This window comes from Oreochromis niloticus, linkage group LG7 (assembly GCF_001858045.2).
Source record: "Oreochromis niloticus isolate F11D_XX linkage group LG7, O_niloticus_UMD_NMBU, whole genome shotgun sequence".
In the NCBI taxonomy this organism is placed as follows: Eukaryota; Metazoa; Chordata; class Actinopteri; order Cichliformes; family Cichlidae; genus Oreochromis; species Oreochromis niloticus.
The window spans coordinates 44,513,903-44,533,212 of NC_031972.2; the positions used below are offsets into that span (position 1 = coordinate 44,513,903).

At 40.0% G+C, this 19,310-nt stretch overlaps 1 protein-coding gene and 1 long non-coding RNA gene across 2 annotated transcripts in view; one reads left to right on the forward strand and one right to left on the reverse strand.

Annotated features, from left to right (window-relative positions):
* Nucleotides 1-18,744, reverse strand: part of cspg4 (chondroitin sulfate proteoglycan 4) — a 77,413-nt gene extending 58,669 nt beyond the window's left edge. Inside the window, exon 1 of the mRNA XM_019361821.2 lies at nt 18,583-18,744. Coding sequence (XP_019217366.1) covers nt 18,583-18,658 — 76 coding nt within the window. The 5' untranslated portion in view covers nt 18,659-18,744. The remainder of the gene's footprint in view (nt 1-18,582) is intronic.
* LOC112847497 (uncharacterized) lies at nt 9,053-10,491 on the forward strand. Its single transcript, XR_003221064.1, has 2 exons — nt 9,053-9,582; nt 9,782-10,491. It is a non-coding gene; the product is annotated as an uncharacterized LOC112847497 (long non-coding RNA).
* Nucleotides 18,745-19,310: the final 566 nt, after the last annotated feature.

The window sequence follows — 19,310 nt, forward strand, 5'->3', positions numbered from 1 at the left end:
CCACTGAGTACCTATATTAAGATCAGAGGGTAGCTCGATGGTTGTTAAAAAAAGGTTACACAACACAATGGTAATAAAAGAGAAATGCATTCACCAACATTGGTGGAGACTTCTTGGAAAGGATCTAAAAGTAATCTGTAGTAGTCTTCACATAATTGCAGTATAAATACACTAATATCCCAAACATGGCCTAAAGTCTATTTCCAATTGAAAGGAAAGGAACAAAGGAAAGGAAAGCCTAGTCTTAGAGGGAGAGAGGTTGTCTGTCTCCCGAATCCAAACTGGGAGCTGAAGGTTCGGCCTCCCATTTTACTTTTAAATAGGAATCACAATTAAGCTAGTGAAGATGTAGCTATAGACTGTAAATTTGGATATATTAACATGGGAGTAACTGACTTACATTTGGACCATTTGAGGCACTGCCGTTTTTGAAACTTAAGTGTTGGCTTCATTTTTCAGCTCCAACTTTCCTACTTGTTCACAGCATTTCAAGAATAGGGCTGTCATCTATGATTTTGGCATTTCTTTTTCACCTCTATTACATTTCTTCCCATCGCAGCCTGTGCTGTGCACGGCAGAAACTCAGAGTTTGCTGACGCTTTAATGCAGCTCTTTTGCATTTGATTTCTAATGGCAGGTCCTGCAAAGGTAAAGCAAGGTTTGCTACATTAGCTCCAAAGTTTTGTGCACGCAGCACATAGAGAGGCTCAGGAATGCTGACCTACATGCACAAAGACAGATGTCAGGTAATAAGTGAACATTCCCTGGCAGTAATTCAGTATTCCAAACTTCAAGAGACAGTACTGAATCATGTTGTTTTTAAATCTGGACTGGATTTCACCTTTCAGCACTGAGCTATGGATGTAATGTTGAAAACAGCCTCTTCTCCAGAAGCAGAGTGCTCCTGGTATGAAGAGTTGGCTGCTTGGGAGAGGCTTTTTTGCAGAGTTAGTCAATTTTGAGAAACTGGAGGTTTCCCATTTGAGGTGAAGGGAAAGGTTAGAGCAATGGCAACATGTGTTTAACAAGCGTAATCTCTAATTTGGTATGGGCTCAAAGCAGCAGCGGTAGCCTTAAGTGGGCCTCTGGTTATAGTGTGCAGCCGCTAATAAGGATGTTCATTAGTACGTCTAATCAATGAGTTACAATTTGAGTCTATACTTGAGTAGGTGCAATTTCAGTAATTATTACCTCAGTTTTTCTATCATGAGATGTTTCACTCACCAGTGCTGCTATCTCTGCTATTTACCATGTAAAATACAAAGATCCTTTAACATGAAGCCATAGCTTTCCACACAACTGACTGTGTACCTTTACATCTCAAAAGAAATCCACATTGCCTTTGGCAAGACAGTGGGTTGAGTTTATTCCACTTTCAGCTGCCAGGAAAATATTTTTCCTCACAAGTAGCTTGCATGTTGGATGACAGTATGAGTTTGCTGCAGCAACAGCTGCTGAGCAAGTTAGTGTTGAGACTTCCACCAAAACAGACAATATGACAAATTACTGAAAGGAAATCTTTACTCCTGCAGAAAGATAAAAAGTTTTTTTTTGTTTTCTTTTTTTTTTTCTAACTGTGATTGATTGTATCAAGCTCCATTTTTGTCCAGTCAGTTTTCGGAGATCGTCCCCTGTCGACAAACTGATTTACTGTCTGGGCTGATAATGTCTGGCTGCAAAGTGGAAAACATAAATTTTGTTTAGAGAAAGTTTATTGTGGCTGTGATACTGCTTTTCAGAATCACGGGGGGATATTCTTATTTTGGCCTACACTTTCCAGGGATCAGATATTTCAGTTTTAAACTCTTAAACTCTCCTTCACTGTCTGCTAACGTATGGTAGTGCTTGTGTGTATGTGTGTGTCTAATCATGCTTCCCCATCCATGATGTCTCACTTGGCTCATACTAGAACTGTAACTCCCGTTCACCTACTTAGCTCATTTGAGACAGAACTCTAATTACTCAGTAAATGATGATTGCTTTTTCACCTACTGATGTAGAAAGCTGATGTAACTGGTTGTATATTACAGATATATAGACATCCACAGATGGAAACCACTGACCCAAAGTGTTAGTTCAACATTTAAAAGATCTAATCCTTTTCAAAGTTAGTAGGAGCTACAGTCTTAAACTACACTCCAAAGCTTCCCTCCAGCCTGCTTCGACTAAATGGCCATCTGTTTATATAACACAGTTTGTTTACTTGACCATTTTGCCTTTCCATATATCTACAAGATTAGTTTTTGAGTTTACTTGGAGGGCAAAGGGCAAAGAAGTACTATAAGCTTGGTAATTTAAAAAAAAATATATTTGTGTGCATTAAAAAGCAGGAAGACAGAAAAACAAGTTCAGTTTTCCCCCATTAGGCTGGCCTTGAGCTAATTGCTATCCAGCAGTTATTGGTTCCCTTATGTGTAGCAAATGTTCTCTCTTTCACTGCAAATTCTCTATACAGCCTCTGGGGAGTATTCAGCAAGGATTGGACCACATTTCTAGGAGATTTTCATACTTAAAATGGGTTATATATATATCATTGGTTAGCTTTATGAAATCAAGTGGAAACATTCTTTTACCTGCATAATTTAAACCTTAACCTTCCCCATCAGAAGACCATAAAAAGAAAGCAGCAATTGTGAGAACATAGGAATTCAGTTCTCTTCAGTCATATTTATATAGCACTACTTCTCAGGTTACTTTGCATTGTAGCTTAAAGACTGTACAATGTTGCAGAAAGAAACCCAGCAATTTACTACGAGTAAACATGTGGTGACAATCCAGCTACCCAAATCTAAACCAAACTCAATAACATTTCAGATATCTGAAGTATCTCCTGTGTGGTAAAGTACAATGAAGAGTTGCTCTGAAGAGAAGCTTAGGAATGTGTTTTTGGCTGTTAGAGGACAGGATGCTCTGGGGTCACACATGGTCAGCTTCCCTTTTTCTGTATCTTCACATTCCCAGGGGGACTATCCAATGGCCCTGGTCGGACTCAATATAGTACATCAGACTGCGTAACTAGCCACAAAAAACAGGTTGTTCTTGGATCACAGTGATCCTTCCTTGTCATCTGCATTTTTGGTTTGGCTGATTATTTGTTGACTTCAATGCATCCGGCTGCTGCTGTCAATTGCTCAGAGTCCCGATTTGTTTCTCTCATCTTCTTTTCTTCTAATGAGAAGTTAAAGGGCAATATATATTTACTTCTTCTAGTTGTTTTTAATAAAGCTTATTCTTGTTTTTGAGCTTGGTCTCCCTCCCCTTTTGATGACACGTTAATAATGTGTTAAAACGGGAATACATGCTTAGTGATGATATCGGGTAATGTAATGCAATGGGTCGAAATGATATGTGTTTTATGAGTGTGTTGGTCGCGTTCATGTAGAAAACGCTGCAAAGGTTTTAAGCCACTAAGTGAAGATGCTTCCAAAACAAATACAACGAACAAGCAACCTCTAAAGAGCTTTATAGACATGGGAAAGCCAATATTGTTGCCATCAGATCAAGCCCAGCTAATAACAGAATATTTTCCCATCGTCAAGAGGTTTCTTGGCAAATGTGAGATGAGCCTTTGTTTTCTTTTTGGTTAGCAGTGGATGCCTCAACTCTTGCATGGATGCCATTTTTGCCAAGGCTATGTCTTGTTGCTGATTCATGAACTCTGACCTTAACTTCAGGCTGTACCCAGGGGAGTCTACACCAGGCAGCCGCCTGAAAAATCCAAGATGGCAGCATGCTCTTTGTTCGTTACGTGTCTGTCTGTAATTAGTTGTTTGTAATTAGTTGTTCTTAAAAGATTTTTTCGTATTTTTTCGTATATTTTTTCTTGCATTTTTTAACGTATTTCTTAATTATTTTTTAACGTATCTCTTAACCTGACAGTTAATATTGCATGGATTGTTGGAAAATGCGTGGTTGGTAGATGCCTTGGAATTTGATGGATGCATCTTCCTGGAGCTAACAGGCCTAGCCTGGCCCTGTACCGTTCTCCTGGAGTTAACTGGCCGAGACCCGGCTCTACACCATCTTCCAGGAGCTAACTGGCTAAGGTCTGGCCCTGCACCATCCTCCTGGAGTTAACTGGCCTAGACCCGGCTCTACATCATCTTCCAGGAGCTAACTGGCTAAGGTCTGGCCCTGTGCCATCCTTGTGGAGCTAACAGGCTTAGGACCGGCCTCGCATTATCCTTGTGGAGCTAACTGGCTTAGGTCCGGCCTTGTACCATCTCCCATGAGTTATCTGGCTTAGGCCTGACCCTGCACCGTCCTTCAGGAGCTAATTGGCTTAGGCCCGGTCCAGCATCTTTCCACAGGAGCAAACTGGCCAAGATCTGGCCCTGCACTGTCCTCCAGGAGTTAACCGGCTCAGGCCTGGCCAAGCGCTATCCTTTTGGAGTTAACTTGCTTAGGTCTGGCCCTGTGCCATTTTCCTGGAGCTAACTGGTTTGCTTCACCCACAGGTCTGTACTGTTTACTTTTGTTAAGTACTAAAATTGTGGATGATGGCAGTATTTGCTATTCTTATATTCCTCTTGGCCTTTTTGGACCCTCGGTTAAGCAATTGCATATGGACACATAGCAGGGGAATCTCTGAAAATGATCTTTATCTGCAAGAGAATTTTGAAAAAGGCACATGCTCTAAAATGTTGCAAAAAATAGAGCAGTTACCAACTCAGTTGGATCATGACATTAGTTTCATGCCTGTTTTGCCCAGAGACTTCCCTAAACTTCAGTCTACTCTGGTCTTGCATACTTATTTCATTTGCCCATTTAATGGAGGCTTCAGCTCGGGTTCAACATATCAAAGTTCTGAACCCAAATCAAAGGTGAAACAGAGGTTGTTGATTGTCTTGCTTTTATTTTTGTCAGGAAATGTGCAACCAAATCCTGGCCCTGAACTGCAATATTCCCAGACTCCTTCTGATTTTAAAATAATGTCTGGTGTTAAATATATTCATCTTAATGTGCGCAGCCTACTACCGAAGATGGACATGGTCAAAATTTGGGTTAAATCTACAGATGCAGATGTTGTTATAATCTCTGAAACTTGGTTAACTAAATCTATTACTAATGAAGACATTAATATATATGGGTACAATGTATATCGTACTGATAGGCCAAAAAAAGGAGGCGGTGTAGCTATTTATGTCAAATCAAGATTTAATGCCTCGATTGTTCTGTCCCAATCGATATGTAAACAAATGGAGTTTTTGGCTTTGAATGTAGATATTGCTAATACTCTTTCGATAACCATTGTTGGGTGTTACAGGCCCCCATCTGCTTCAAAACAGGCATTATCTTCACTAAAGCACCTTTTGGCTAAATTAAATTACACTGAACTACTAATGGCTGGAGATTTGAATTGGGACTGGCTAAATGCAACTTCTGGTGAATTTAAAGAATTTTGCGATTCAGTTAATCTTACCCAGCTAGTCTATCTTCCTACCAGGCCAAATCTTAAATGCCCTGAAAAGTCCACATTAATTGATTTGGTTTTAACAAATGTACCTTATAAATTCTCTTCGCTTGGTGTCTTCTGTAATGACCTAAGTGATCACTGTGTTGTTGCTGTTTGTAGAAATGCTAAAATCCCAAAATGTAAGCCGCACATAGTGTGTAAAAGGAATCTTAAACAATTCAATGAACAGGCTTTTCATCATGATTTGTCAGTAGTTAATTGGGAAAAAATCGGATTATTACCAGATGTAGAGTTAGCCTGGACATATTTTAAGGAAAGCTTTATGGAAATTGTTAATAAACATGCCCCCTTACGGAAAGTTAGAATTAAAGGTCGAGAAAATCCCTGGTTTTCGCAGACACTCGCAGATAACATACACAAGCGTAATAGAGCATGGGACAAGGCGAGGCAAACAGATACTTCCACTGATTGGTCTGCTTTCAAACAGCTTAGAAATAAATGCACTTCTCTTATTAAAAAGGCCAAATCCGAATACTTTTTGTCTGTTACCACTGAGAACCTCAACGATCCACAGAAATTTTGGAAAGTAATCAAGTCCCTTTCTGTCAATAAAATGACTCAAACCTTTCCTAAATTTGTTGTAAAAGATTCAGTCTCAATTAATGATAAAACTGAAATTTTGAATTGCTTTAATGAACACTTTTTATCAGTGGGTTCCTTGTTTGATTCTGCAGAAACTTTTTTAACAAATTCTTGCCCAGAATTCTCTATGTTTTCTGGAGACCGTTTTAACTTTGTACCTTTTAGTGTTTATGAAGTGCATAAAGCTTTAAAGGCTTTGGATCACAGAAAACCTCCTGGTCCAGACTTGATGGAACCTTATTTTTTGAAGCTGGCAGCGGATTATCTTGCAGAACCACTTTCAATTTTATTTAATTTGTCAATTAAAACCAAAGAAATTCCATCGGTTTGGAAATCAGCTTTTGTCTTGCCTTTATTGAAAGGAGGTGATCCATCGGTGTTGACTAATTATAGGCCAATATCAAATTTGTGTGTTTTATCCAAAATCATGGAATCGCTAGTTTGTGACCAGTTGAAGGAGTTTTTGTACTCTAATGATATTGTCTCTAAATTTCAGTCAGGCTTCAGGAAAAAACACAGTACTAACACTGCCACTATGAAAGTGATAAATGATATTATTATGGCACTTGATAAGAAATTGTACTGTGCGTCACTCTTTATTGACCTCTCAAAAGCTTTTGACACTGTTGATCATGCTGTCCTAAAAAACAGACTGCTCAGCCTTGGATTGTCAGAACATGCAATAGCGTGGTTCTCAAATTATTTGAATAATAGAACCCAGTGCATTAAACTTGAAGGTCTTTGTTCTAAATTTGTTGCTGTCCACAAGGGGGTGCCACAGGGCTCAGTTTTGGGTCCCCTTTTGTTTCTTTTATATATCAATGACTTGGGTCAAAATGTCTCAGACACAAATTTGCATTTTTATGCTGACGATACAGTTATTTACTGCTATGGATCATCTCTTACTCAGGCCATTGAAACCTTACAGAAAGCCTTTGTTGCTTTCCAGCATTCACTTATCCAGCTAAAATTAGTTCTCAATGCTGACAAGACTAAGCTAATGTTGTTTTCTAAGTCAAAGAAGGTCCCAGAGCCTATTCCAGTGGTGTCCACCCTTGAAGGAAATGTCATAGAGATAGTTCATGAATATAAATACCTTGGTGTCTGGATAGATGACTCCTTTACCTTTAAACCACATATAGAGAGACTTGTAAAGAAACTGAGGCTGAAACTTTGTTTTTTTTTCCGTAATAAACAGTGTTTTTCTTTTGCAGTAAAAAAACGTCTTGTCACTGCAACCTTTTTATCTGTGTTAGATTATGGTGACATTCTGTATATGAATGCTTCTTCTTCATGTCTTCTAATGTTGGACACGATGTATCATGCTTCCTTGAGGTTTATCACCAATTGTAGATATCTGACCCATCATTGTGACTTGTACTTAAGAGTAAATTGGCCTTCTTTGGCCATTAGAAGACAGGGGCATTGGTACACTTTTATTTACAAAGCTATTCTTGGATTGTTGCCTCCTTATATTTGTACTTTGGTCACAAGGACAAATAGTGGTTCTTACTCCTTGCGTTCAAATGATCAGCTGCTGCTGTCTGTTCCCCTTGTCCGCACAGAGTTGGGTAAGAAAGCCTTTGTCCACTCTGCGCCTTTTTCATGGAACCTGTTACAGAAAGACTGGAAACTGACTGAATTGTTGTCTTTAAATGTTTTTAAAACTAAACTCAAAGGCCTACAGACTGCCTCAATAATGTGTAATTGTTTTGTGTAATTTTTAATCTTGTTTGTTTGTATGTATTTGTTTGGAAATGTGCTGCCTCTTGGCCAGGACTCCCTTGAAAAAGAGGTTTTTAATCTCAATGGGACATTCCTGGTTAAATAAAGGTTAAATAAAATAAAAAAAAAATAACTTAGACAAGTGAGGCCTGCAGTTCTTTAGATGTTGTTCTGGGTTCTTTTGTGACCTCCTGGTTGAGTTGTTGATGCGCTCTTGGAGGAATTTTGGTTTTCTCCTGTATGTTATATGTATTCTCACTGTATGTCTGTGAAGATTCTCAGTCATCCAGGTCATCGTAGTCTAAGAAGCTTGGAAAGAAAAGTGTCTGACATCTTTAAGTTGCTTGAAGACGTTTCACCTCTCATCTGAGAAGCTTCTTCAGTTCTAAGGTCAAATGGTGGAGAGTCCCAGAGGACTTAAATCTGGAGTCCCAAATCCTTAAAAATGGGTTCCAGCTGGATAGATGTGATGACTTTGCTTCTTTGTTGTTTCTTTAGATCGTGGCATGATGTGTTGCTTTTTGAAGTCTTTTAGCCTGCTTCATTTTGTCGGACAGGTTGTATTTAAGCGATTTTTCGATGCTGCAGGTCTGTCAGTCATTGGGCCCGGGCATGGCTAGTGAATATGGTTAATCACAGTTAATTCATGATTCATGAAAAACTGAATTTTCCTGAATGTCCTGAATCATGTAAGTGTGACAAATTTGCAAATAAATAAGAAATCAGGAAGGGAGCAAATACTTTTTTACAGCAAGTTTTGAGAATCTGTTTTGCCATCACTGTGTGAAAGATTCAACTCATAACTGCACAAGGAGCTTGTGTAACTTGGCAAAGCAGTGACGTGTGTTTCAGCTCCTCTGTGTAGCTGTTCTCTGCTTCATGCTACTGCAGACAGTCAGTCAAACTAAACTTCATGGGACACATTATTTCCTCTGGTTATTTTAAGCCTTCGTAACCAATGCAATGACGACATTTGCCCTGGCCCCTCAACACTGGGATCTGTGTGAGCCACAATGCATAAAGAAAAGACACATAAACACTTTCTCTCACACACACAGCCAAAATCCCCACCCTGGATCCCCTTTTTCCTCCCTCCCACCCCTTGTCTCTTTCGTCAGCCTAGTGTGAAGCAACATGCTCTTGCTTGGCGCTACTGTCTAGCTATATTTAACTAGGCCATGCTTTTCCAGAATGCCAGATCCCAGGGCTGGTGCTATCCCCACCCCCCTCGATTCTGTATGAACCCAGCTTGTAATGAGGCCACCTGGCTTCAAATTACTCAGGTCCCTCTGTGGTGTTGATGAAGATGTTCAACAGGATGAGAGCTGGCGCTGGTCTGCATGCTGTGAAAAGTGGCTGTCCTAACCGCAGCCCCCCGCTGCCGTGTTTTTGGAATGATAGAGCAGGAGACTAGCTATTTGGATAAAAAGGGGGATTTCATCGCTGAAAATCATGCATGTGGAAAAAAAACACATCTGTGTTAAATTTTTGGAGAATTTCCCACGTTACATCTAAGGAGTTTGCAGGAAAAACTCTAAACTCTGTCAGTCACCAAATGCGCCAAGCAGAACTATGCCGTTTGTCCCTGGAGGTTCTCGTACTGCAGCACCTCGTCTTGCCATCCTGGAGCAAAGGCTAATAACAACTAGGAGTGGACTACTAATTAGAAGCACAAAAACTATTAGTCTGGAGTCTGATGTCTCATGATTAACCACTGCAGCCTTGTGCTTGTGAGTCATACACCCGCTGGGCTGGAGGGAGTCCCCACAGTTGAAGTGGATTTCTCTATATTTAAAACAGTGAGTCATATTCATCTGCACACTACCACTGATTCACTTAAAAATAGCAAGCTCATTTCTCTAAGGAACAGTGTGAACAAAACAATTAAACTTGAGAAATGTGCAGTTCGACATATAATATATTGCCCTCTTTTTTCATTTGCAGTACAGCATTTGATGTATTTTGTTTGGCTGACTGTATACAAAACTTCCTTTTCAGGAAGTTGGAGGGTTGCCGGGAGATTAATAATGGCTCCTGATAACAACCCAGTCTGTACATCTGTTTCAAGCAAAAAGCAACAAGCAACCCTGAGAATACTTCAAAACTTGGCTAATTGACATTCTTCCACCACAGATGTTTTGTCTATATTCGGTGCGCGAAATCAGTGGGACAGTCTGATTAAAGCCTCCAGCTTTGCCTCGCTCCTAACTGACCAAGCCAGCTCCAGATGTTGCAGTGGAAACCTCAGGCTTTTCCCAACATGTCCTCATATGAATCAGCTCAACACTGGAAACATTTTTCCCATGATTCATGCCGCTTTTCCAGCGCCTGTGCTTGCCTTTTGTTACCCTACTGGCAACGTTTGTCTGATTCCAGGACATGTGAGTAACATGCAGTGTTCAACAAAGAAGGCACTGTTCCCCAATAAAAACACAGACATAATTTACATCATATGATCATTAAAAAGAAAACAACATCTGATGAGATGATCAACAAGACAAACAAAGAAGAAGGATTTTGAAAACTGATTTAGAGGGAGTGAGTGATTCCACAAAAGGGCTTTTGGAACGAGAAGAAATTTAGTTAATCCTTTTCCCCTCCCCCTTTTCAAGTATTTTTAATTGATAAAGGAAACAATGGCAGCCAGAACAGAATGGATTCTTCTTTATTCAAATGATAAAATAGACTGTCCTCAAAAAAAAAAAAAACCCAAACAAAACAAGAAAACCCCATAGAGGCGGCTCATATCGAGACATCTGGTCATGCATAATTCCTGCTTATTGAAAACTTGGCCGTTCTGTGATGATGAGAATTTTCTCTAGAGTTCTCACTTTGGGCACTAAACTCCCCGACAGCTCTTATCAAAAATAAACACAGTTCATTTGGTGCAGCCAGCTAAGAATACAAGTCCATCATTCTCAGGGTCATAACACACTTTGAATGTAAATGTCCCACACAGATTTTGGCCCCATTGCTGTCCTACAGGTATCATAATGTGCATAAAATTATCGAATTATTGCTGTTTTGTTTAGTTTTGTGGGTTTTTGTTCTTTTTTGGGGGGGGGGCTTTACAGTGTAAGGTTGCCTGCTCCTATGCCAAAAATGTATTATAGGGTGTGTCTAACACGCTGGTTCATTAACAACGCTCATAACAAAGTTTCAGTTCCTTTGACAGACTGAACCTTAAGTTTTGCTTTTTACATTCGTAGCACCAAAACTGGTGTAAACACGAAAAGTATCTTCAGTGACAAGAAGAAAAACAAGTACTTCAGCAGATGGTTTGGACTCTAAAGAGCCCTGGTCTTAATATTTTTGAATTAGCCTGAGGAGACAGAAGGCACTCTGACAGCTTAAATCCACAAGGACCCAGAACAATCTACCTGCTGCCACCTTAAAAAGCTGTGTGTAACTATTTTTAGGAGTTTGGCCACAAACTTGGGCATTTTCATATAAATACTTGCATTGAAAATCTCATCCATTTCAAATAGAAATAAAAATTTACACTTTCTACATGCATCAAATCTGCAGGTGTTTCTCAGTTTCAGTGTCTCAAGGTGTTTCAAATCTGGACATTACTGTATGTGTGGCTAGATTACCACACAAACATATAACCTGTAGTAATCTAAGCAAATGACAAAGCATGGCAACAGCATGTAAATACAACACATTATGTTGCAACGAGTGTAATTATAACGAGTGTAATCCATCAATAACCTTGGACAGATTTAAAAGGAAAATATATGTTTTAGCATGTGATGTTTGATAATTATTGCAAACTTTTTACCCTTTGCCTACAGCTCCACCGCCAAGATCTCTCTCAAGCCATTTAAAATAATATTTTTTCTCAGTCATGTCTGCCGGTGGTATTCATTCACTATTTTGGGTTTTTTTTTGCCATGGTTTTAGAGAAAAAAACAAATTATTGGTCACATTTTTCGTACAGTGTGGTGTTTTGATAAATGTCAGCTATTTTCCTCCCTCGCCGGCGCAGCTATAACTCCGTGCTGTTGCTGCTGTAGGTAAGAATTGCCTAAAATTGCATGGCGACGAGGTAATTGTAACAATCTGAAATTCCAAATTGTCACCTACAGACCTGAAATCTGGTTACAGAATCTCCGTTACTCAACCGTACCACCAACTCATCTGATTGCCTTGAAAGGGGTTAAAACAGCACAGGAAGCCCTGCTGGAATAGCTTCTGAACTTCTACCTAGGGACAAAATCTGGGCCTGTGTTTATGCACAGAAACTCTTTTGTGCACACACCCCTAGCTAAATGACTTCTGTGTGTGGGCTGTCTGCCTGCTCTGAGCAGATCATAGCCCTAAAAAATAATCTGAGCGGCCTTCCAATGACAGCCAGCAATCTCAAAGAGAACAATGTTGGAAAGATCATCTGCCAGACGAGTACAGAGTCCTCAAGGCAAGGGACATGCATTTGTATGTTTTGTTTTTCAGGGTTCTTGCATCACACTGAGAATAAAGTGAGCTATGATATGTGCTTTATCACGTGTGCTTTTGAAGACACTGAATGCCTCAATGTCAGAATTTCTCTCATACTTCAGCACATCTACAGCTGCATAAAAGACAGCTTGGTAAACTTGATATCTTCATCCTATGTTATGATTACTCTGTTACTCAGATTTAGTTACATATGGCTCATTTTTTTTTTGTCAATGTAGTAATCTTTCCTGTCAAGACCTATGACAGGAACAGAAGGATTTGCATTACACAAGCCGAGCTCAAACTAGGGCTATCAAAAATGTAACTCCAGATGCTCTCACGGCCCCATTATCAATTATATTTTTATTATCATATGGTATTTTAGAAGCATATGCACTAAGACGCTGACCATCTGGGGCTCCAAGGTAGGTGCTTCAAGGTCATCTAAATTCTTGGGATCCCGCTAGCTAATGCAAATGATGGAAACTATGAAAACACCTTGTAAATTGGCTGCGGCTGTGCTGCTGAGGTGAAAAAAAGGATAAGGTGGTCAGCAAGCCCAACTGTTCTAAGGCCTTTTGTACTTTACATTTCTTGCTTGTAGCTGACTTGCTTATCTGACCACAGCAGCACGTTGTGAATGAGCACCAGTGTCTTGCTCAAGGACAACTTGACAGAAGTTATTGCTTTTACAGCAATCAAACCTCTAAAAAACTCTATTATTGGCCCGCCACTGTAATCACTGAACAGACATGCTGCTCATTCTGTAGCTGCAGGTCAAATATAAAATTCTACCTGTAGTAACAAGATGAAGCTATAGAAAGGAAAGGAGCAGGGTAAGGCAGGTTGCCTATACAGCTAACTTTGGATTCTCGCAATGATGTTTGCCTCAGGCCAGAATCCCAAAAAAAAAAAAAAAAACAGTTAATAAACCATGACTCACTGAAACTTTCTCTCTGAAAGTGGCAGGATGAAACATCAGGCAGGCAGAAGTGAGGAAGGTTATATCATACGAGAAACATTATCAATATTGATAGTCGTCCATGCTTCGAGATGAAATAAGGGTCTCATTTCCATGAAGCATTAAAGAAGGAGCTTGGCAGTGAGCAGAATGTTGTCTCAAGTACAAGGGCCACTCATATAGTGCACTTAAGTTTTTGATGAAATGCACTTCTCCTGCAGTGCATAAGCAATCAGAGTTGAGGTTTTTTTTTGGTTTCTTTAAGGCAAATGTTAAGATACAACAAAACAAAACAAAACCCTGCTTTCTCCTCAATGAGGGGATTTGTATTATTGTGCTTTGAAACAGATTATATCTCATATTGTCTTGGAAAATAAAGCATGGCTGTGTCTGAACTGTCCACCAATTTGCTATGTAAGTGCATAAGTCTTCTATATCTTGACTGTGAATTTCCCCTATAGTGCACTACAAAGCAGTGAAGTGATGCTATGAAAGATACTGTACAGAAGAAGGAGTGCTACATCCATCGAGACGTCATGTGTTGCAGCCTGTTTATCTGTTATGAAACAAACAAACAACAAACAATCAAAGAAACAAAAAAAAAACAGAGACACCAGATATGGAGCTAATATGATTTCCTACTCTTTGAGAGTGCCTGGCAAGCATAATGCTCCTCAGATGTTTCAACCGTGCAGTGGCTCATCTCCTTCTATGCCAGAGCAGCATGACTTTCAAATTACAGATTTTAGCTGGTCAATTTAAACTGTAAATGTGTTAGTGGAAAGTAGCTTGCTTATGAAATGAAAAGCAATGAAAATGATGATTCATAAAAGATTTGTAGCACAGTTGCAGTTTCTCTCATCCTTTTGTAAGTGGATACATTTACATTAAAATATGCAGAAATGAATAGGTGTGCATAGATTAATATGCTGATAATGTGTATAGACTGTGCTGTTATCAGTTATCAGTTATGGTGTGTCTCATGTTGGTCCACTAGGATCAACATGAAACTGACAAGTCATGTTGTGATGCCGTTGTCCTGCACTGTGGTGCAAAAGAGAAAAAAAAGGTTTTCTTCATACAAAGGTCTCATTTGGAACAAATGGTAAGCATTTCTAGAGTTTTCTTTATTAAGTTATGCAAAACAACATATATATTACCAACTTAGCTTTGCTTTTAGCCATATTTAGGTTACTTATGTTGGTTTGCTTGTGATAGCTTTTCATGGCATTAGCTAACTTCTTGGCTAATGCTAACTCAAAGCTCAGAGGACGTGATTAGTCAGTTGCGATGTTGAACCCAGCATTGTTATGATAGTGTACGAACAGCACTAACAGGGATATAAGATGCTCAGTTTTAATACAAAAGTATTTCACTGGGAGCTACAAGCACCTGGTCCTCCCTCCAGAGAGAAAAGGCAGATGAGGAGCCGTGCATTCTTCCCTCCTTTTATAAACACAGATTTTTTTTGTTTAGATCTACTCCAAAAGCTACATTTCTATCCTATCTTAGCTTTACGTTGTGTTTAGACTAAAAGTTGAGAGAAGGGTCACGAACCATGTCTGCGGGACCAGTACAACCTGGAATAAATGCTAATCTCATCAATTTCCCAGCACAAATATTGGACTTATTAATCTTCTGTGCAGACACTTGTAGTCACACCGTTTTCTCTGCCAACTCTCAAGGAACACGTGGAGGCCTTGTATACGGACACTTCACAAAGCCAAGGCAAATTCCATATTTATTTTTTTTCTTGTTACCATAGTAACATTATACCCATGGGGAGATAGCTGGCTCATATGCAGTCTTGGGATGCAAATCCCTTCGTTAAGCTTTGCAATTGAAAATGCAAACACATTCAGCAGAAAGACATTTCTGAAACACTTACAAATGTGCATAAAATATTTGATATTGTTTGTAGTAGATGTTCTCTTAATGTGTGTTATCTGAGCAATTTAGGAAAAGCTTCCTCAATTAGGTATATGGGAATTCAAACAGTGCTTTTGCGATGATAGATGATATGTATTTCATAACATATTCATTGGCAGCATTTTGCACAGCAGCATTTGTTCTGCCAGCAGGGGCTTGTCTGTTCATATCTGTATTTTAGAAATGCCTACATCTCATAAATGGATTTTCAGAAAGCAAAACAAGACAACAAACAAGATACTTACTTTATAAAGATTTGCAAGAAAAAAGGAAATCAGTCATTAAGTAAATAACAGCCAACAGTGGCAGTAGATGTGACTTCCTTAGGAACATCAAACTTTGTGCACTTATCAACAGACAGAAAAATGAGGAAAAACTCTATTACCAGGACAACCAAACAACTTGTATGCACTAGGGAGCTATTTATGATTTGGAAATAACTACCCGTCCAATTTTTCCAAACTTTGGTTAAAGGGCAGCTTTAATGGCTGCTGAACAGATACAGAGCTGCAGGGTGTTTTAAAGACTCAGAATAGGAACACGTCAAGTCCAATTTCAGACACAACCATGATAAAGCGAGTATCTCTAGATATGAAAAAAGTGCTCTCATCACGAATGAATACAGAGTACTACAGATTTTCTGGCTGTGTGTCCAAAAAATATCACTTTTGTTGCAGGAATTTGTATTAGAACTGCAGACATTACTTGCCACTGGCCTCACAGTTAAGGTCAGAGTTCATGATTCATAAAACAACAAGGTGACTGGGCAAAAATGGCATATGTGGGAGTATTCCTAGGCAAAAAAAACACTGCTGACCAAAGAGGACACAATTTCCCACAATTCCCAAAATACTTCTGGTTTTAAACTAACACACTATTAAATAGAAAAAAGATAATAGTAACAGTCAAATATAGTGGTGGTAGTGTGATTGTCTGGGGTTGCTTTGCTGCTTCAGGACCTGGATGACTTGCTGTAATTGATGGAACCATGAATTCTGCTTTCTATTCACAAATCCTGAAGTAAAGAATATCCGGCCATCAGTTTGTGCCATGAAGCTCAAGCGCACTCTCATTTGGGTTATTCAGCAGGACAATGATCCGAAACACACCAGCAAGTTAGTAGCTTGCAATACAAAATGAAGGTTTTGGAGTGGCCTAGTCAGAGTCATGACTTAAATCCAATCGAGATGCTTTAGCATGACCTTAAACAGGTAGTTTATGCTCAAAAGACATCCAATGTGGCTGAATTAAACAAAGAAGACTGGGACAGAATTCCTCCAGAGTTATGTGAAAGACTTTTTTTCTGCCTTAATAAATAAAATCATCTTTTAAAAACTGCATTTTTGCATTATTCACATGTCACATGTGTACTATTAAAGCATTTGGGGTGATTTCTGGTAAGTGTGACATTAAATCAAAAAATCAGAAACAGAGCAAATACTTTTTCACAGCAATTTAAGTGGATGAAAAACAGCAGCATAAGACTCAATTGGAAAATGGGATATTGCACCACTGAAGAAAGCTCATATAAAATGTTATGATAGTGGAAGTCTCACTGTGCTGCTTGCTTCTGCTGTTGTGGCAGAAGTGATTATATTTCTCTGGACTTGGAGAACTGCAATAAAAGCGACTACAAGTCTACCACTTCAGTGTGGGCATCCCCAATAGAAAGGTGCAAACGACTTCAAAAACACCAAAGCATCTGGACACTGTGCATGCGTGCATGTCCCGTGACATCTGAAGACTTAAACACTGGGAAGAAATGAAACCTTCTGTAAGGCTTCTAGGATGCCCATGGAAGAATCCCCCAACAGCTTGTGGCAGGCATTTTGTAGAGCAGAGGGGGCCAAAATCTAATCAGTGACTTGGTACATCTGGTCAACATTAGCATTTAGTTCTCTAGGGTCAGTGGGTGAGTGCTGTTCACACTGAGGCACAGAGGATTGTGCCAGCAGAAAATTAGATGAGGAGAAATTGTTCCCTGGTGCAGTTTTTGTGTTATATTCTGCCACATTTTCAATCAAAGGAAAATTTCATCTTAAATATGTGGAGAACTGCAAAGCTACTGTAACTATAACACCAACAAGTGAATGTGTACTTTATATCTAAATGAAGACATAAATTACAGTGATGCAAAAGGCTTCTATAAATCACCAGCAAATAATATTTTTCTGTACTCAGACTAACTGTTTGCTCAGTGTAAAGCTAATTCTTCAGCAGAGGGGTCACTGTCACGCCCGTCAGCGGGGTTTATCTAGGAATGAGCAAACAGAAAGGCAGATGACTCTTTTCATGCTTGCCGTGAACAGATCACAGTGCCGGAGAACTGAGTCCAGCTCCCCGGCTGAGCTTTGACTGTGTGCCACCAAAACAAAGCAATACTCCTACGTGCAGATCAAGGGACACTTTTTCACTTTAGCTGCCAATGGAGACATTTGTCCAGACTTAATTGGAGTGGATTTTTCAGCGAGGGTTTGAAGATCTGACAGCAGGGGGAAAACAATGGGCCCAACAGCTGCTCAAGTCCAAGGCTGAACATGCCAACTTGCCATGTGTACAACTTTGTGGCAATGTGAGTTATTTAAGCTGTTTGAAGACAGGGGGTTTCAAGACACACAGCACTCTGCATCTCACACAAACTGCACTTGCATCCAGCAGGACTAAACTGGCTCATCATAGTGAGAAAGTATATCTGTACCTCTTTACTCTATGGGACCATTGTATAGTCCTTTGGCCATCAAGCGGCTGCCTCCTGTACACGCACACACTGCCTCTCTCACTCGTTTACTAGCACCTCTCTCTCTCACCGCTACTTTCATCTCTCTTCTCTCTGGGTGGATAAGGAGCGGCTCTGCCTGCCACTGTGCACTTCCCCTCTGAAAGAGCCATTCATTGCTGCCGGCAGCAGGACCTCAGCTAAGAGGGCTTCAACTTCTCTACCTCCTGCCTTTTGGCAACACGCTTTCAATGCAAACATTCCCAAGGTAAATGTGCTCACTCATTCAGCTCACCACAGACTGGAAAGCAAAAAAAAAAAAGAAAAAAAAAAGAAGAAAAAATGCGCTGGAGGAGAAACCGACAGATGTTGCCCCAGCCTTTGGACAAGTGGTCAGACCATTGCTCATCTTTTCCTCAGTGTATTGAGTTTCATCGAAGAATAAAAAGGTTTTACAACAGTGAGTGACATGTGTCCCGTGAGAATGAATAAACAGCAGTAAAAGGAAGACAACTGAAGATCTGATGTGGAGTTACTTAGAAAGTTTGTAGCCCAGTGCAGCATCTGTAAAGGATAATGTTGATACTGGGTTTGTTTTGAGGGATTAACTTGTCAGCCCGCCATGGTTTGATTTATGCAGAGGGGAAGCCTCAGACAGAGATGGTGATCTGATCTTTTCCTGTGGATCTCTGACAGATGGGAGCAGAAGGGGAGAACCAGGACACTAAAAGAGGGATTTGCAGTGGCACTTACCTCCATGACCAGGGCTGGGGAGGCAGAGCAGTACACTCAGGAAGGCACCAACAAAAACCAGATGCAGGGTTCTCATATTTTCGTTGCTGAAGAGTTAAGTCCTCCACTGTTGTGTTAAAGACACTCCATTCAAAAGAGACTGAATGAGTTTCCAGTTTTGGGACCTGCTACAAGATACTTCTCTATGTGAAGGGGCAGGGCTGGGGAGGGACCGCTAGAGGGACGCCTTCTTTCCAACCCCAGCCCCTACCCTTCTCCAGCACACTTGCACGTGCACACATTACACACACACACAGATCTTCAAAGAATGGAAAATCATAACCAGACTCTCTTTGCTGACCCGACACTTACATATTTTCACAAGTACAATACCCGTTTATACATATATTTGTCTCTCTCTCATACATGCACACACATACACACACACACACACGCACACAACAAATTTACACGCATCAATTTACATGGCTTTTGTAACACCACACAAATCAAAACTCTGACACGACAAGCTCACTATCTCAGTGGATTTTTTCCCTTTTGTCTCAGTCTGTAATTGGAGTGCCCTTTAGAGACCAGCAGCTCCTGTTTGCAAGGATAAACCCTTTACTTTTAATTAAAGACAACTCAGGTTGCCATTGGTGCTTTATCTTTCGAGCCTTTCCCTTGATCAATGTCTGGCTCTTCATGTTTTTGTTCAACAAACCTGCTCCTGAAGCTAATTAAGCTCA